Consider the following 16,916-nt stretch of genomic DNA (forward strand, 5'->3'; position numbering starts at 1 on the left):
TGTGTTGTCAGCCCACCTTCAATATCGTTAGGCCTCACTCCAGGCAACAAAAATATTGGGGCATCAAAAACTTTCGGTTTTATTAATTTTAGCTACCATCAGAATTAAGGATGTAGAAAAAAAAAATAGGAGAAAAAAATACTTCACACAAAAATTCTTGATTTCTGTAGACTTAAAGGAGCAATATGTAGCTATTTCACATGCAGGAATGAGTACAGCAGTCCAAATATTGAGCTGGAACGATAGACAGTTTATTAAATCCTAATTAATAAACCGTCTATGTTTGAAGTGACGCAGTGGGTGAAAGGCCACAATGTAGATGATGCTGTGACGTAAACAGCTTATAAGAAAGCGATCTCAGCAGAGGCGCTGAGAGAGAGGAGGCTCTGGCAGCTTCCCCTCCTTCACTGTGATGACAGAGAGCCAGGATGGAACGGAGCTCTGCTTTCCACAGCTCCTCAACACCTCCTGCAAGAAGCCAAAGCTTGATCACTATGAAGCCATCTTTACGTTTTTACTCCCCGCCATGTGTGTGATCACTGTGGCTCTCAACCTGCTTGTCATCATCTCAGTCTCTCACTACAGGCAGATGTTTTCATTTTTCAGATTTACAAAAAATGTGTCTTTGAGCGAGTGCATGAAAAATGTCTCATCTTATGTTGACATGGTTTTGCACATTAATGCTGGTGATGTGCTAAACATTAGGCATGTAATTTTGCATGAATGTATATCATGCTTACTGATGCTCTTGTGTCCCTGCAGGCAGCTCCACACACCCACCAACCTCCTCCTCCTCTCTCTGGCTGTCTCAGACTTCCTCTGGGGGCTTGTGGTGGTACCATTAGATATTTTGCAACAAACAAGCTGCTGGTTTCTTGGTGATGTCATGTATGTTCTGTGTGTTTTTCTATCTTTAATCATTACCTCTGTCTCAGTTGCAAACATGTTGCTCATATCAGTCGACCGCTATGTGGCTGTCTGTTACCCCCTGCAATATTCCACCAGATTCACTGTGAAAAGAGTTCAGATGTGTGTTTGTCTGTCTTGGCTCTGTTCTGTGGTCTACAACATTCTCATTATCATGGTTGATCTGGTTCAACTAGGCAGGAATAGTTTCAGGCATTGTGAGTGGTTCATTGACTATGTTCCAGGAGTTGTCGACACTGTTGTGACATTTATTGGTCCAATTTCTGTCATCATAATTCTGTGTATAAGAGTGTTTATGGTGGCAGTGTCTCAGGCTCGGGCCATGCGCACTCACACTGCAGCGGCCAAAAGCCAGCGTCCAGTGACTCTAACAACCAAGAAATCTGAGCTGAAAGCAGCCAGGAATCTTGGTGCTGTTATACTTGTGTTCCTTATATGTTTCTGCCCTTATTACTGTGTCACTTTTATAAATGACACAGCTTCATATGTAATAATCATGCCACTTTTTTTGTTAAACTCCTGTCTGAACCCTGTGATCTATGCCCTGTTGTACCCCTGGTTTGGAAAAGCAGTTAAACTCATTGTCACTCTTCAGATCCTGCAGCCTCACTCCCGTGAGACCAGCTTACTGTAGAGAGACACAGGCAGTAGCAGAAAGGTGATCTGCTCTGTGGCCGTAAACATTACTTTGTATATGTTCCTCAGTGGGTGAATTCACAGGTTGTCGGTTTCAGTAAATCTATATTTTCAATGTTTAATGCTGTGTTTTGGCTGCTTTAATTTGCTCTGAGACAGATAAGCACCACACAGTGACTTCACACAAACACAAATGTTCCAAAAACTTAAAAAAGGTTTTGTGTTTTGGCTCCATATCTTGCATATCCAGTTACGTCAGACCTCAGATTTTCATCCTTGTCACACCTGTTGTACCTCGCTGACATGTAGGAAGAAAATATTTCAGTCTTGTGTCAGTCATATCTCCTTGATGTCAAGTCCATATTTTTCTTACATTTATAAATAATTGTTCACATTGTCTTATTCACACCAGGGACAGTTCACCCCAAAACCAAAAATATATATTTTACTATACTTTATTTCAGCAGTAGATCTGCTTTCTTTTTACCAGAAAGGTAAAGCTGAAGCAGAAAGTTGTAACTGACCCATTTAAATCTGGCATTTGCAGCGGTTGCTCTACCTAATCTAATCTAAATGAGATTCTCGCCTCTCTCTTGATCGGTCTGTGTTTTGTTTAGGTCATACTTCCATCATTGTGGACTATATCCTGCTAAAAAATTGCCTCTGACCTTTGTTACTGTGAAACACTTACTCCACCTTTGTCAGGTCAGGTAATCTCCATTTGTTCCCCCAAATTAGGGGTGGGCGATATGGCCAAAATATCATATCACGATTTTTTTATTAGAAAATCACGATTTTGATTTTATCACAATCTTACATGTATTTATATGATGTATTATGCTATGTATTTAGATTTACATTTACTGTTTTTACTTTACTTTCTACTTTTTTTTTCAAGCACAAAGGTAAAAGTAAAGGTAGTAATGTCTGCAGAAACCACAAACAGAAGATGGAACTAACTCTTTTAACTGAAAGTACAACAACAGCAATAAAAATGTTGATTTTTCAAAAAAGGAAACTATAACATGCGAGATTTTTAAATTGTAATTAAGTATTAAGTGTCTCTCTGTCAAACTAATGACAGCAGACTGTCTGTAAACAGCACGGTGTTACACTCTGCAGTGTTTCACACAAACACTTTATTTGTGTGGACACCCAGGTTTGGTTTGTCACCAATTTTGGCATTTTTATTTTTTAAGCAGTCCGAGAGGACGACGGTATCAGTGATTGATTAGCGATCAGTCTGCCCTCCTCTCCTCCCTCACCTGTTCACTCTGCTGTGAGAAGGTCTGAAAGTTTCTCACAGAGAAACACAGACTCTCCTGTTTTACGTATAGGCCTCCTTATTAGGGGTGGGAATCTTTGGGCACCTGCCGATTCGATTACGATTACGATTCAGGGGCTACGATTCGATTATAAAACGATTATTGATGCATCTTTATGTATATTGATGCACTTTTTCACAAACACATTTCTTTTTGTCTCACTGAATAAGCATTCGTCACTTGCAATTTTTAAAAACAGCGCATCTGTAATAAGAATTCATTTCGATTATATTTTATTAAACTATTGGAAATATGTGCAAACTGGAAAGTACCAACAGTAGCCACTAGTAGCCGCAGCAACAGCAGCCTGCCGTCTCCCCGACTCCTCCGTCGGGTGGAATCGAGTTACGGCTTCTCATGTTTGTTGTGTTGCCAAAGTATTTTATTTTAGCTCGACACAGCTTACATATAACGTGGCTCTTGTCCAGTTCGCTTCCGCCGTCGACGTTGTAGAAGCCGAAGTGTTTCCACACGGCTGCTTTTAAATTAGAAGGAGCTGTTCGGACCTCATGGCGAGGTGGCTGCCGGTCGGCCATGTTTGTTTTCCGCTGTGCGCATGTCGCTCCAGGTGCGCGTCCCAAAGTGTCCCGGCGATGACGCGTACCGCGCTTCTTAGTTCCACATTATTTAGAAGCTTCTGTATCACTTTAATTAACAGATTTAAATAATCGAAATTTGGACGTTTGTGAATCGATTCAGATTCGTCCACGTCCGAATCGCGATGCATCTAAGAATCGGAAATTTCCCCCACCCTTACTCCTTATACAGTTGTTTAATTTTATAAGTGCATCTGGTTGATGTCGATGTCATTAACCATCATGTTAGCTTCTGTTGTAATAAAATCCGTCATTAACAACAGTCTCCTCCACACGCAGCTTCTCTGCAGTTGGTCTGTGTGTTTCCTGATCAGCTAAAGAAGCGCTGGAAAGACTAGAAGAGTTGCGCCAGTTAAAATACAAGCGTCCCGTCAAATTTTAAAATCTATTAATAATTTATTGGTTATAGGTCCGGGTCTGTATAGGACGGCGTGTGGGTCCGCCTGTTAGGGACCACTGAACGATCCATACGATCTCCTCACTTTGGCAGATCGTCTACACGTTCTAATCCTTCACAATCTAATATCGTCATATCGCACACCCCTACCCCAAATGTTTCTGTCAGGCAAAAGAAGGACATGAGGATGTTGTTACTATAACATTGCTCAAGGTAGCTTATCCCTGTGTCCTGCCAAATAGGGCTGCAGTATATGGCTTAAAAAAAAAACTCATATTTTGATGATTTGGACTGAAATTTTCAATTTTATTAAGAAAAAGGCAACAAGGTACAAGAATATATTTAAACAATAACACTACTATTTACACTACAATATTCAATGATTGTCTATCAGTTTTTTTTTAAATTATGATTAAGAATAAACTGGTTTACAGTTTTCAAAAATGTTCTCACTTTCTCACAAATTCATTGAAAAGACCAAACCCTACAGTGAATTGTTGCTCCTACTCACTAGAGGTGCTGATGTATGGATAACATGCAGTCTGCAACATTGGCCTCAGGGTGTCAGTGTAACCATGGTGTCAAACTGCTGCTTAGGACCAAAACAACAGAACAGCAAGGTGTTTTTTGGTACAAAGTGTATTCTGTATGTTTTTGATGAGTCCAAGAAAAGATATAACAGGACAGTAGTGGAGGAAATACTCAGATCCTTTACCTAATTAAAAGTACTAATTCCACGCTGTAAAAATTTCACTCCATGTAATAACTGTAACTGTATTTTAGTTGTAAATGCTTTACAAAGTTTCTACATCATTAAACAACTGGAACCTCTTCCTTTATGCAGTCACTGAAATGTTGGAGTGATTTATGAGCATAAACATAAACTTCTACTATCAGAGACAAAAGGAATAATAATACCCAATATGCAACTACCAAGGAACATTAAGGATTTACTAACTGATATAAACAAACAAAAAAATAAAAGTGTCGGCACACTGCTGAGTGACAGGGCAGGTAACGCTTTTTTAAAAAAATTCTTGTGATCGTTTTTGCCACTGACGGGCTCAGATTGTTATTCTAAGTGTCTGCCAACGTTATGAAAGATCACAACAGTGAGACCTTTTTTTGAAAGAGACCAGATTCCCAAAACTGTCATTTTAACACCAGCAGCGTCAGTTTCACTCAAACTCAACAGAAAGAAACTATAACTCATCGAAACCGTCTCAGTTTGTCTTTTCACTGTTCGATCAATCACCAGCCCTGGTCTGGTCAAAATAAACCATTAATTCACAGCAGGGCATGTGATGCTGGACTGAGGAGAGAAGCTCCAAGGTGCAACTGATTTATAACTTAACTATATAAAGATGCACAACTTTTACTTTCTCTGACTGTGAAAATCTGATGTTTACATGTTACACATGGTGAAGAAAGACATTAAAACATGAGTCATACTGGTAAAACATATTCATGAAAGCTGAAATAGGAATTTAGTGTGGCACACTAAATTGAAAAGAAAAAAAAAAATTTTTGAGAGGAGAAGGTTGACTGAGCTGAGGAAAGAAAGTATTGTAAATCAGCAAACAAGACAAAATCATAGCCTGACTGGCCATCTGGTGGCCCTGTGGGATACTTTAGCAGCACAGTATACAAAAACGAGAACAAGAGAGTTGTGTTGTCAGCCCACCTTCAATATCGTTGGGCCTCACTCCAGGCAACAAAAATATTGGGGCATCAAAAACTTTCGGTTTTATTAATTTTAGCTACCATCAGAATTAAGAATTTAGAAAAAAAAAAATAGAAGAAAAAAAAATACTTCACGCAAAAATTCTTGATTTCTGTAGACTTAAAGGAGCAATATGTAGCTATTTCACATGCAGGAATGAGTACAGCAGTCCAAATATTGAGCTGGAACGATTGACAGTATATTAAATCCTAATTAATAAACCATCTATGTTTGAAGTGACGCAGTGGGTGAAAGGCCAAAATGTAGATGATGATGTGACGTAAACAGCCTATAAGAAAGCGATCTCAGCAGAGGCGCTGAGAGAGAGGAGGCTCTGGCAGCTTCCCCTCCTTCACTGTGATGACAGAGAGCCAGGATGGAACGGAGCTCTGCTTTCCACAGCTCCTCAACACCTCCTGCAAGAAGCCAAAGCCTCGTCACTCTGAAGCCATCTTTATGTTTTTACTCCCCGCCATGTGTGTGATCACTGTGGCTCTCAACCTGCTTGTCATCATCTCAGTCTCTCACTACAGGCAGATGTTTTCATTTTTCAGATTTACAAAAAATGTGTCTTTGAGCGAGTACATGAAAAATGTCTCATCTTATGTTGACATGGTTTTGCACATTAATGCTGGTGATGTGCTAAACATTAGGCATGTAATTTTGCATGAATGTATATCATGCTTACTGATGCTCTTCTGTCCCTGCAGGCAGCTCCACACACCCACCAACCTCCTCCTCCTCTCTCTGGCTGTCTCAGACTTCCTCTGGGGGCTTGTGGTGGTACCATTACATGTTTTGCAACAAACAAGCTGCTGGTTTCTTGGTGATGTCATGGATGTTCTGTGTGTTTTTCTATCTTTAATCATTACCTCTGTCTCAGTTGCAAACATGTTGCTCATATCAGTCGACCGCTATGTGGCTGTCTGTTACCCCCTGCAATATTCCACCAGATTCACTGTGAAAAGAGTTCAGATGTGTGTTTGTCTGTCTTGGCTCTGTTCTGTGGTCTACAACATTCTCATTATCATGGGTGATCTGGTTCAACTAGGCAGGAATAGTTTCAGGCATGAAGAGTGTGTGTGGCTCATTGACTATATTCCAGGAGTTGTCGACACTGTTGTGACATTTATTGGTCCAATTTCTGTCATCATAATTCTGTATATAAGAGTGTTTATGGTGGCAGTGTCTCAGGCTCGGGCCATGCGCACTCACACTGCAGCGGCCAAAAGCCAGCGTCCAGTGACTCTAACAACCAAGAAATCTGAGCTGAAAGCAGCCAGGAATCTTGGTGCTGTTATACTTGTGTTCCTTATATGTTTCTGCCCTTATTACTGTGCCACTTTTATAAATGACACAGCTTCATTTGTAATACTCACGCCATTTTTTTTGTTAAACTCCTGTCTGAACCCTGTGATCTATGCCCTGTTGTACCCCTGGTTTGGAAAAGCAGTTAAACTCATTGTCACTCTTCAGATCCTGCAGCCTCACTCCCGTGAGACCAGCTTACTGTAGAGAGACACAGGCAGTAGCAGAAAGGTGATCTGCTCTGTGGCCGTAAACATTACTTTGTATATGTTCCTCAGTGGGTGAATTCACAGGTTGTCGGTTTCAGTAAATCTATATTTTCAATGTTTAATGCTGTGTTTTGGCTGCTTTAATTTGCTCTGAGACAGATAAGCACCACACAGTGACTTCAGACAAACACAAATGTTCCAAAAACTTAAAAAAGGTTTTGTGTTTTGGCTCCATATCTTGCATATCCAGTTACATCAGACCATAGATTTTCGTCCTTGTCACACCTGTTGTACCTCGCTGACATGTAGGAAGAAAATATTTCAGTCTTGTGTCAGTCATATCTCCTTGCTGTCAAGTCCATATTTTTCTTACATTTATAAATAATTGTTCACATTGTCTTATTCACACCAGGGACAGTTCACCCCAAAACCAAAAATATATATTTTACTATACTTTATTTCAGCAGTAGATCTGCTTTCTTTTTACCAGAAAGGTAAAGCTGAAGCAGAAAATTGTAACTGACCCATTTAAATCTGGCATTTGCAGCGGTTGCTCTACCTAATCTAATCTAAATGAGATTCTCGCCTCTCTCTTGATCGGTCTGTGTTTTGTTCAGGTCATACTTCCATCATTGTGGACTATATCCTGCTAAAAAATTGCCTCTGACCTTTGTTACTGTGAAACACTTACTCCACCTTTGTCAGGTCAGGTAATCTCCATTTGTTCCCCCAAATGTTTCTGTCAGGCAAAAGAAGGACATGAGGATGTTGTTACTATAACATTGCTCAAGGTAGCTTATCCCTGTGTCCTGCCAAATAGGGCTGCAGTATATGGTTTAAAAAAAAAAACATAATTTGATAATTTGGACTGAAATTTTCAATTTTACTAAGAAAAAAGCAACAAGGTACAAGAATATATTTAAACAATAACACTACTATTTACACTACAATATTCAATGATTATGTCTGTCAGTTTTTTTTTTATTATGATTAAGAATAAACTGGTTTACAGTTTTCAAAAATGTTCTCACTTTCTCACAAATTCATTGAAAAGACCAAACCCTACAGTGAATTGTTGCTCCTACTAACTAGAGGTGCTGATGTATGGATAACATGCAGTCTGCAACATTGGCCTCAGGGTGTCAGTGTAACCATGGTGTCAAACTGCTGCTTAGGACCAAAACAACAGAACAGCAAGGTGTTTTTTGGTACAAAGTGTATTCTGTATGTTTTTGATGAGTCCAAGAAAAGATATAACAGGACAGTAGTAGAGGAAATACTCAGATCCTTTACCTAATTAAAAGTACTAATTCCACGCTGTAAAAATTTCACTCCATTTAATAACTGTAACTGTATTTTAGTTGTAAATGCTTTACAAAGTTTCTACATCATTAAACAACTGGAACCTCTTCCTTTATGCAGTCACTGAAATGTTGGAGTGATTCATGAGCATAAACATAAACTTCTACTATCAGAGACAAAAGGAATAATAATACCCAATATGCAACTACCAAGGAACATTAAGGATTTACTAACTGATATAAACAAACAAAAAAATAAAAGTGTCGGCACACTGCTGAGTGACAGGGCAGGTAACGCTTTTTAAAAAAATTCTTGTGATCGTTTTTGCCACTGACGGGCTCAGATTGTTATTCTAAGTGTCTGCCAACGTTATAGAAAGATCACAACAGTGAGACGTTTTTTTGAAAGAAACCAGATTCCCAAAACTGTCATTTTAACACCAGCAGCGTCAGTTTCACTTAAACTCAACAGAATGAAAATATAACTCATCGAAACCGTCTCAGTTTGTCTTTTCACTATTCAATCAATCACCAGCCCTGGTCTGGTCAAAATAAACCATTAATTCACAGCAGGGCATGTGATGCTGGACTGGGGAGAGAAGCTCCAAGGTGCAACTGATTTATAACTTAACTATATAAAGATGCACAACTTTTACTTTCTCTGACTGTGAAAATCTGATGTTTACATGTTACACATGGCGAAGAAAGGCATTAAAACATGAGTCATACTGGTAAAACAAATTCATGAAAGCTGAAATAGGAATTTAGTGTGGCACACTAAATTGAAAAGAAAAAAAAAAATTTTTGAGAGGAGAAGGTTGACTGAGCTGAGGAAAGAAAGTATTGTAAATCAGCAAACAAGACAAAATCATAGCCTGACTGGCCATCTGGTGGCCCTGTGGGATACTTTAGCAGCACAGTATACAAAAACGAGAACAAGAGAGTTGTGTTGTCAGCCCACCTTCAATATCGTTGGGCCTCACTCCAGGCAACAAAAATATTGGGGCATCAAAAACTTTCGGTTTTATTAATTTTAGCTACCATCAGAATTAAGAATTTAGAAAAAAAAAATAGAAGAAAAAAAAATACTTCACGCAAAAATTCTTGATTTCTGTAGACTTAAAGGAGCAATATGTAGCTATTTCACATGCAGGAATGAGTACAGCAGTCCAAATATTGAGCTGGAACGATTGACAGTATATTAAATCCTAATTAATAAACCATCTATGTTTGAAGTGACGCAGTGGGTGAAAGGCCAAAATGTAGATGATGATGTGACGTAAACAGCCTATAAGAAAGCGATCTCAGCAGAGGCGCTGAGAGAGAGGAGGCTCTGGCAGCTTCCCCTCCTTCACTGTGATGACAGAGAGCCAGGATGGAACGGAGCTCTGCTTTCCACAGCTCCTCAACACCTCCTGCAAGAAGCCAAAGCCTCGTCACTCTGAAGCCATCTTTATGTTTTTACTCCCCGCCATGTGTGTGATCACTGTGGCTCTCAACCTGCTTGTCATCATCTCAGTCTCTCACTACAGGCAGATGTTTTCATTTTTCAGATTTACAAAAAATGTGTCTTTGAGCGAGTACATGAAAAATGTCTCATCTTATGTTGACATGGTTTTGCACATTAATGCTGGTGATGTGCTAAACATTAGGCATGTAATTTTGCATGAATGTATATCATGCTTACTGATGCTCTTCTGTCCCTGCAGGCAGCTCCACACACCCACCAACCTCCTCCTCCTCTCTCTGGCTGTCTCAGACTTCCTCTGGGGGCTTGTGGTGGTACCATTACATGTTTTGCAACAAACAAGCTGCTGGTTTCTTGGTGATGTCATGGATGTTCTGTGTGTTTTTCTATCTTTAATCATTACCTCTGTCTCAGTTGCAAACATGTTGCTCATATCAGTCGACCGCTATGTGGCTGTCTGTTACCCCCTGCAATATTCCACCAGATTCACTGTGAAAAGAGTTCAGATGTGTGTTTGTCTGTCTTGGCTCTGTTCTGTGGTCTACAACATTCTCATTATCATGGGTGATCTGGTTCAACTAGGCAGGAATAGTTTCAGGCATGAAGAGTGTGTGTGGCTCATTGACTATATTCCAGGAGTTGTCGACACTGTTGTGACATTTATTGGTCCAATTTCTGTCATCATAATTCTGTATATAAGAGTGTTTATGGTGGCAGTGTCTCAGGCTCGGGCCATGCGCACTCACACTGCAGCGGCCAAAAGCCAGCGTTCAGTGACTCTAACAACCAAGAAATCTGAGCTGAAAGCAGCCAGGAATCTTGGTGCTGTTATACTTGTGTTCCTTATATGTTTCTGCCCTTATTACTGTGCCACTTTTATAAATGACACAGCTTCATTTGTAATACTCACGCCATTTTTTTTGTTAAACTCCTGTCTGAACCCTGTGATCTATGCCCTGTTGTACCCCTGGTTTGGAAAAGCAGTTAAACTCATTGTCACTCTTCAGATCCTGCAGCCTCACTCCCGTGAGACCAGCTTACTGTAGAGAGACACAGGCAGTAGCAGAAAGGTGATCTGTTCTGTGGCCGTAAACATTACTTTGTATATGTTCCTCAGTGGGTGAATTCACAGGTTGTCGGTTTCAGTAAATCTATATTTTCAATGTTTAATGCTGTGTTTTGGCTGCTTTAATTTGCTCTGAGACAGATAAGCACCACACAGTGACTTCAGACAAACACAAATATTCCAAAAACTTAAAAAAGGTTTTGTGTTTTGGCTCCATATCTTGCATATCCAGTTACATCAGACCATAGATTTTCGTCCTTGTCACACCTGTTGTACCTCGCTGACATGTAGGAAGAAAATATTTCAGTCTTGTGTCAGTCATATCTCCTTGCTGTCAAGTCCATATTTTTCTTACATTTATAAATAATTGTTCACATTGTCTTATTCACACCAGGGACAGTTCACCCCAAAACCAAAAATATATATTTTACTATACTTTATTTCAGCAGTAGATCTGCTTTCTTTTTACCAGAAAGGTAAAGCTGAAGCAGAAAATTGTAACTGACCCATTTAAATCTGGCATTTGCAGCGGTTGCTCTACCTAATCTAATCTAAATGAGATTCTCGCCTCTCTCTTGATCGGTCTGTGTTTTGTTCAGGTCATACTTCCATCATTGTGGACTATATCCTGCTAAAAAATTGCCTCTGACCTTTGTTACTGTGAAACACTTACTCCACCTTTGTCAGGTCAGGTAATCTCCATTTGTTCCCCCAAATGTTTCTGTCAGGCAAAAGAAGGACATGAGGATGTTGTTACTATAACATTGCTCAAGGTAGCTTATCCCTGTGTCCTGCCAAATAGGGCTGCAGTATATGGTTTAAAAAAAAAAACATAATTTGATAATTTGGACTGAAATTTTCAATTTTACTAAGAAAAAAGCAACAAGGTACAAGAATATATTTAAACAATAACACTACTATTTACACTACAATATTCAATGATTATGTCTGTCAGTTTTTTTTTTATTATGATTAAGAATAAACTGGTTTACAGTTTTCAAAAATGTTCTCACTTTCTCACAAATTCATTGAAAAGACCAAACCCTACAGTGAATTGCTGCTCCTACTCACTAGAGGTGCTGATGTATGGATAACATGCAGTCTGCAACATTGGCCTCAGGGTGTCAGTGTAACCATGGTGTCAAACTGCTGCTTAGGACCAAAACAACAGAACAGCAAGGTGTTTTTTGGTACAAAGTGTATTCTGTATGTTTTTGATGAGTCCAAGAAAAGATATAACAGGACAGTAGTAGAGGAAATACTCAGATCCTTTACCTAATTAAAAGTACTAATTCCACGCTGTAAAAATTTCACTCCATTTAATAACTGTAACTGTATTTTAGTTGTAAATGCTTTACAAAGTTTCTACATCATTAAACAACTGGAACCTCTTCCTTTATGCAGTCACTGAAATGTTGGAGTGATTCATGAGCATAAACATAAACTTCTACTATCAGAGACAAAAGGAATAATAATACCCAATATGCAACTACCAAGGAACATTAAGGATTTACTAACTGATATAAACAAACAAAAAAATAAAAGTGTCGGCACACTGCTGAGTGACAGGGCAGGTAACGCTTTTTAAAAAAATTCTTGTGATCGTTTTTGCCACTGACGGGCTCAGATTGTTATTCTAAGTGTCTGCCAACGTTATAGAAAGATCACAACAGTGAGACGTTTTTTTGAAAGAAACCAGATTCCCAAAACTGTCATTTTAACACCAGCAGCGTCAGTTTCACTTAAACTCAACAGAATGAAAATATAACTCATCGAAACCGTCTCAGTTTGTCTTTTCACTATTCAATCAATCACCAGCCCTGGTCTGGTCAAAATAAACCATTAATTCACAGCAGGGCATGTGATGCTGGACTGGGGAGAGAAGCTCCAAGGTGCAACTGATTTATAACTTAACTATATAAAGATGCACAACTTTTACTTTCTCTGACTGTGAAAATCTGATGTTTACATGTTACACATGGCGAAGAAAGGCATTAAAACATGAGTCATACTGGTAAAACAAATTCATGAAAGCTGAAATAGGAATTTAGTGTGGCACACTAAATTGAAAACGAAAAAAAAGGATCACTTAATATTCGTATTGAACAATCAAATGTGATTCAATATAAGAAAATATGTCGGTGACAGTTGGCCATCTCTGACAGAAAAATAGAGAGTCATCAGGTCATCAGGAATTTTTGTCATTTGGAGAAGCTGTAATTATTTTTTAATGGGACAGTTGATGCCAACAGCAGAAATAGCTTCTTCTCTCTGAGTGGAAACAGCTGATCAATCACGTGGGTTAATTATTCGCTATGTCAACTTATTCCGAAAGGGTGTTTCCATCTCACATTCACTCCTTTTCATAAGAGGCAAAAACCACCTCAAGCGAGCGTAAAAGGTTTTTTCAAATGATGCCATTTCATCATCTTTTTCTGATGTGATACTTCAAAAGGCATGTAGAAATATGTTGATGGAATCATGACCACAGTCACTTTCCTTTTTTTTTTGGCCTCAAAAAATGTATATATATTGACCCTTTTTTTTTTTAACAAAACGGCAACCACCCAAAGCTTCGGCTTTAAAAGTTTAGGACATGCAAAACTCCAGGTTACGAGTCTGCAGTGGAGACTCAGATATTGTTGTCTGACAGTTCCAGCAGCAGATCTGCGAGGTGGAGGTGGAGGTGTTGAGGTGAATCGCTGCTCTCTATCATTTCAAACACTGACCAGGCAGAGGTTGCTAAGCAACTGTTGTGTAGCATTGTGTTGTTCTCTTGCTGCTCCTGAGTGGGAACCCATCACCGAACCACACAACATAACAGACCTCCTTTCTGTCAGCATTAGTGAGGGGCAGGGCAGAGGTTACCAAGCATAATGAGCAATTATAAAATAATTTATGTCATGCTGGAATTCTTGTATTAAAGAAATAGGAATGTTTTTGACTGTAAACCTCTGTGGTATGAACGTATTAAGTCACCTTAAATATTTTATTTCATTAAGTGAGCTCTAATATTTCATATTAACCAATGTTTTTGCACTTTGCGGAAATATCAATAATAAACCAAACAAATCTTTCTCATTTGACCTTTTTATACTCGCTCGTTCTTGAGAATTGGAACAAATTTAAAAATTAGACTGTATTATTATTGTATATTGTTGTTTTATCCCTTTACTATTATTGGTCTGTGTTTTATTACTTACTTCTTCTGTTACTTACTGAGTTTCTAACACTAACAGTATAATTCCACTATTTGGAGGGGAAAAAAAATATTCTCTAAACCTTATCCCAGACAAAAATTCACAACTTCAAACAATTAAAAAATGTTTTATACCTTCAAAATCTAACCCTAATAATAGTTATTGATAACATAGTTGTTGTTTTTTTTTCTGAAAATGTCAGCCCTTTAAAGTTGTGTCCAAGATTAAGGTCAACTCCGTCAGATTTTGACATCAAAACATGATTTAATCAGGCATAAAAAGGTTAGCTATACCCTAAGGACCCCTGTTTGACTTCCTTCCAGGAGTGCCACTCAGGCAGGTAAGCTTTCTAGTTTTCAACAAATGCATTAAATAATATTGCTATCATACGTATCTCACCCATAACATGTCAACTCTGTAGCCCTTCTGAATCAAAGCTAAACCAGACTTATGGTTTAAAATTGTGTATTTTGATTAGCGTTAAGAGAAATCTGAGCAACAAAACAAAACAAAACAAAAAAAGGCTGCTTACGACGATTATGCTGTGAAATGAAAAAAAAAAAAGTAACATTTTGTCAACTCCTGCAGATGAAAATCTGACTTCTACATTTAGTTAAAAAATTAAGCAGTAGGAGGCTGGTCCATTACAAGATTTAACAGCCAAGAGTTTGATCTTTTAACATATATCTTTCCTGCATAATTGAAGAGTAAAACTCAAACCTCCCACATAATTTTTTTTGTCCCACTTCTCAAGAATGAGTGTACTTCTAATTTCCAACTGTGAATATGTTTCGAAAGGAATTAAAAACATGCTCATCGTTAATGTGTCATTAATAACATATGGGACCCTGTTGAAGGTGACATATGTGCAGCGTGTTACCTGCTCAGGTGTACAGCATCAGTTTGTCATCACAGAAATGTCTAATAGATGTAAATCGCATTGACTGGACCGTGGACCGTAAAGATGACCTGAGCTGCCAGGAGACCTCGGTCCTGTCAGGACGAGGTTCGCCTGCACTGCATCACTACCCTCCCCATCTCTCCAACAGTTCAGCTGCTCTCACACACACATACACACAGTGACACATACACACATACACACATACACACAGAGACACACACACTGGCCTGGGAATTGTGTTCAGATGTAGGCCAGCCAAAAAGCCTGCAAATTTGCAGCCAGGCACTGGGTTTAGAAGCTGGACAGTCACAATGACAATGAGGTCAGACGACTTGTGTGTTTTTACGCTCTTCACACTTCTGTGCAACAGTGATGGATCTTTGATTATAACATGCAGCATACTATGGAAGGGGACCTAAAATTGTTCTGATGGCCAATTATTCTGAAAACCCAATACCAAATACCTCATTTGTCCAACAGCCACATGTCCTGTTGTAGGAAGGACAACAGATTTTCCAGCAGAACTTCGTTTTTGAGGGACTAAAGAAACTCGAGCTTCTGCTGAGTTCTGATTGGGTCAGACACTGGGCTGAAAACACAGTGTTGCTGGGTCACAGCTGATGTCCATACAGTTGTATGTTTAGGATGACTAAACACAAATGGCCCAGCTGTCAATTTTTTGTGAATTCACAAGATACCCAGCTGTATGTAAAGTAGCTAAAATGAGCTCCACCTTTGCACATATAATAATGTACAGTATAAACCAGTATATTCTTAACATATAATCCAGTGATAACTATATTGAACTGTAAACTATATTATTTTGAAATGGATATTTCTGCTTGATGAGTACTTTCACTTCTGGTAGTATTTTGATGCTAATATGTTTGTACTTTCACTTGTAACATTGTAATTTTATACTGTAGTATTGCTACTTTTATTTAAAGGTACAATGCAAAGTAATTTACATGTATTAATCAGTTTGTATTGCCAAGGTGTGAATGGACTTAAACGTAACTTAAAAAATGACTTACCCAGACTTTCTTGGTTGCCTGTAACAGCCCATGAAAATGTCCCGAGTCCTTTGCATAAAAGCCAGTCTGTGGATTTTTGGTGAAAATTCAGAAGATGTAACTCTTATGTGCACTCTTGAGTGCCTTGTCTCTCTGCAGCTCCCCCACAGTCCCAACAGTGTGCAACACTAACTAATGTTACGGCCTGGCTTTACTCTGTGTTTGAGCAACGCCTGTGCATTGTGAGAACCTGTTGGTTTTTATTTTGGAGCCAATATTAACAGATTAGAACAGACACATAGCCCCCGTGACCATGACGTGCAGCTACAGAAGATTCTCACCTGTCTTTTCTGCATGATGGTGACAGTGATGATGACAGTCTTTGAGTTTTGGAAACAAAATGTTTGTATTTCAGAATTTGAGTAACCTCATTAAAGTGAAAGTGAATAATTGTTAATTATTGAACAGTTTACAAGTATTTAATTTTCAAGCACCAAAATGATGACAAATCGGGTGAACAGTTTTTGACAGAATTCTTTAGGTCTCTAAAACAGTTTATCCAAAGAAGAAAATATTAAATCACTAAAAGTTTATAGGTCATATAGTTTTAATTCTGACTTGAAAATTCTGAGTTTTTTTTATAATAACCCTATATGAAAATAAGTGTCTGACAATAAAGATAAATCTCTCGTTATTTATATATTCTTTAAGATTTGTCACACCATCAAACACATTTAATGAATTGACAGAGATAGTGACCCCTTGTATTTTCTCAAATATCAGATTTCACACTACATAAAGTTTTGTTTGTTTTTTTTACCAAAAAAAAAAGAAGAGAATTTTTAC

At 38.5% G+C, this 16,916-nt stretch overlaps 3 protein-coding genes across 3 annotated transcripts; all 3 read left to right on the plus strand.

Annotated features, from left to right (window-relative positions):
* Positions 1-412: 412 nt before the first annotated feature.
* Positions 413-1,561, plus strand: LOC146323255 (trace amine-associated receptor 13c-like). The gene is made up of 2 exons (XM_084723909.1): positions 413-585; positions 763-1,561. The coding sequence occupies exons 1-2, from the start codon at positions 413-415 to the stop codon at positions 1,559-1,561; spliced, it is 972 nt and encodes a 323-aa protein (XP_084580035.1).
* Positions 1,562-6,045: 4,484 nt separating this feature from the next.
* On the plus strand, positions 6,046-7,119 carry LOC146323256 (trace amine-associated receptor 13c-like). The gene is made up of 2 exons (XM_084724162.1): positions 6,046-6,137; positions 6,315-7,119. The coding sequence occupies exons 1-2, from the start codon at positions 6,061-6,063 to the stop codon at positions 7,117-7,119; spliced, it is 882 nt and encodes a 293-aa protein (XP_084580288.1). The 5' UTR covers positions 6,046-6,060.
* Positions 7,120-9,811: 2,692 nt separating this feature from the next.
* On the plus strand, positions 9,812-10,936 carry LOC146323257 (trace amine-associated receptor 13c-like). Its single transcript, XM_084724163.1, has 2 exons — positions 9,812-9,954; positions 10,132-10,936. The coding sequence occupies exons 1-2, from the start codon at positions 9,878-9,880 to the stop codon at positions 10,934-10,936; spliced, it is 882 nt and encodes a 293-aa protein (XP_084580289.1). The 5' UTR covers positions 9,812-9,877.
* Positions 10,937-16,916: the final 5,980 nt, after the last annotated feature.

This window comes from Lutjanus erythropterus, chromosome 8 (genome assembly GCF_056507025.1).
Source record: "Lutjanus erythropterus isolate fLutEry1 chromosome 8, fLutEry1.hap2, whole genome shotgun sequence".
NCBI classification, from domain to species: domain Eukaryota; kingdom Metazoa; phylum Chordata; class Actinopteri; order Lutjaniformes; family Lutjanidae; genus Lutjanus; species Lutjanus erythropterus.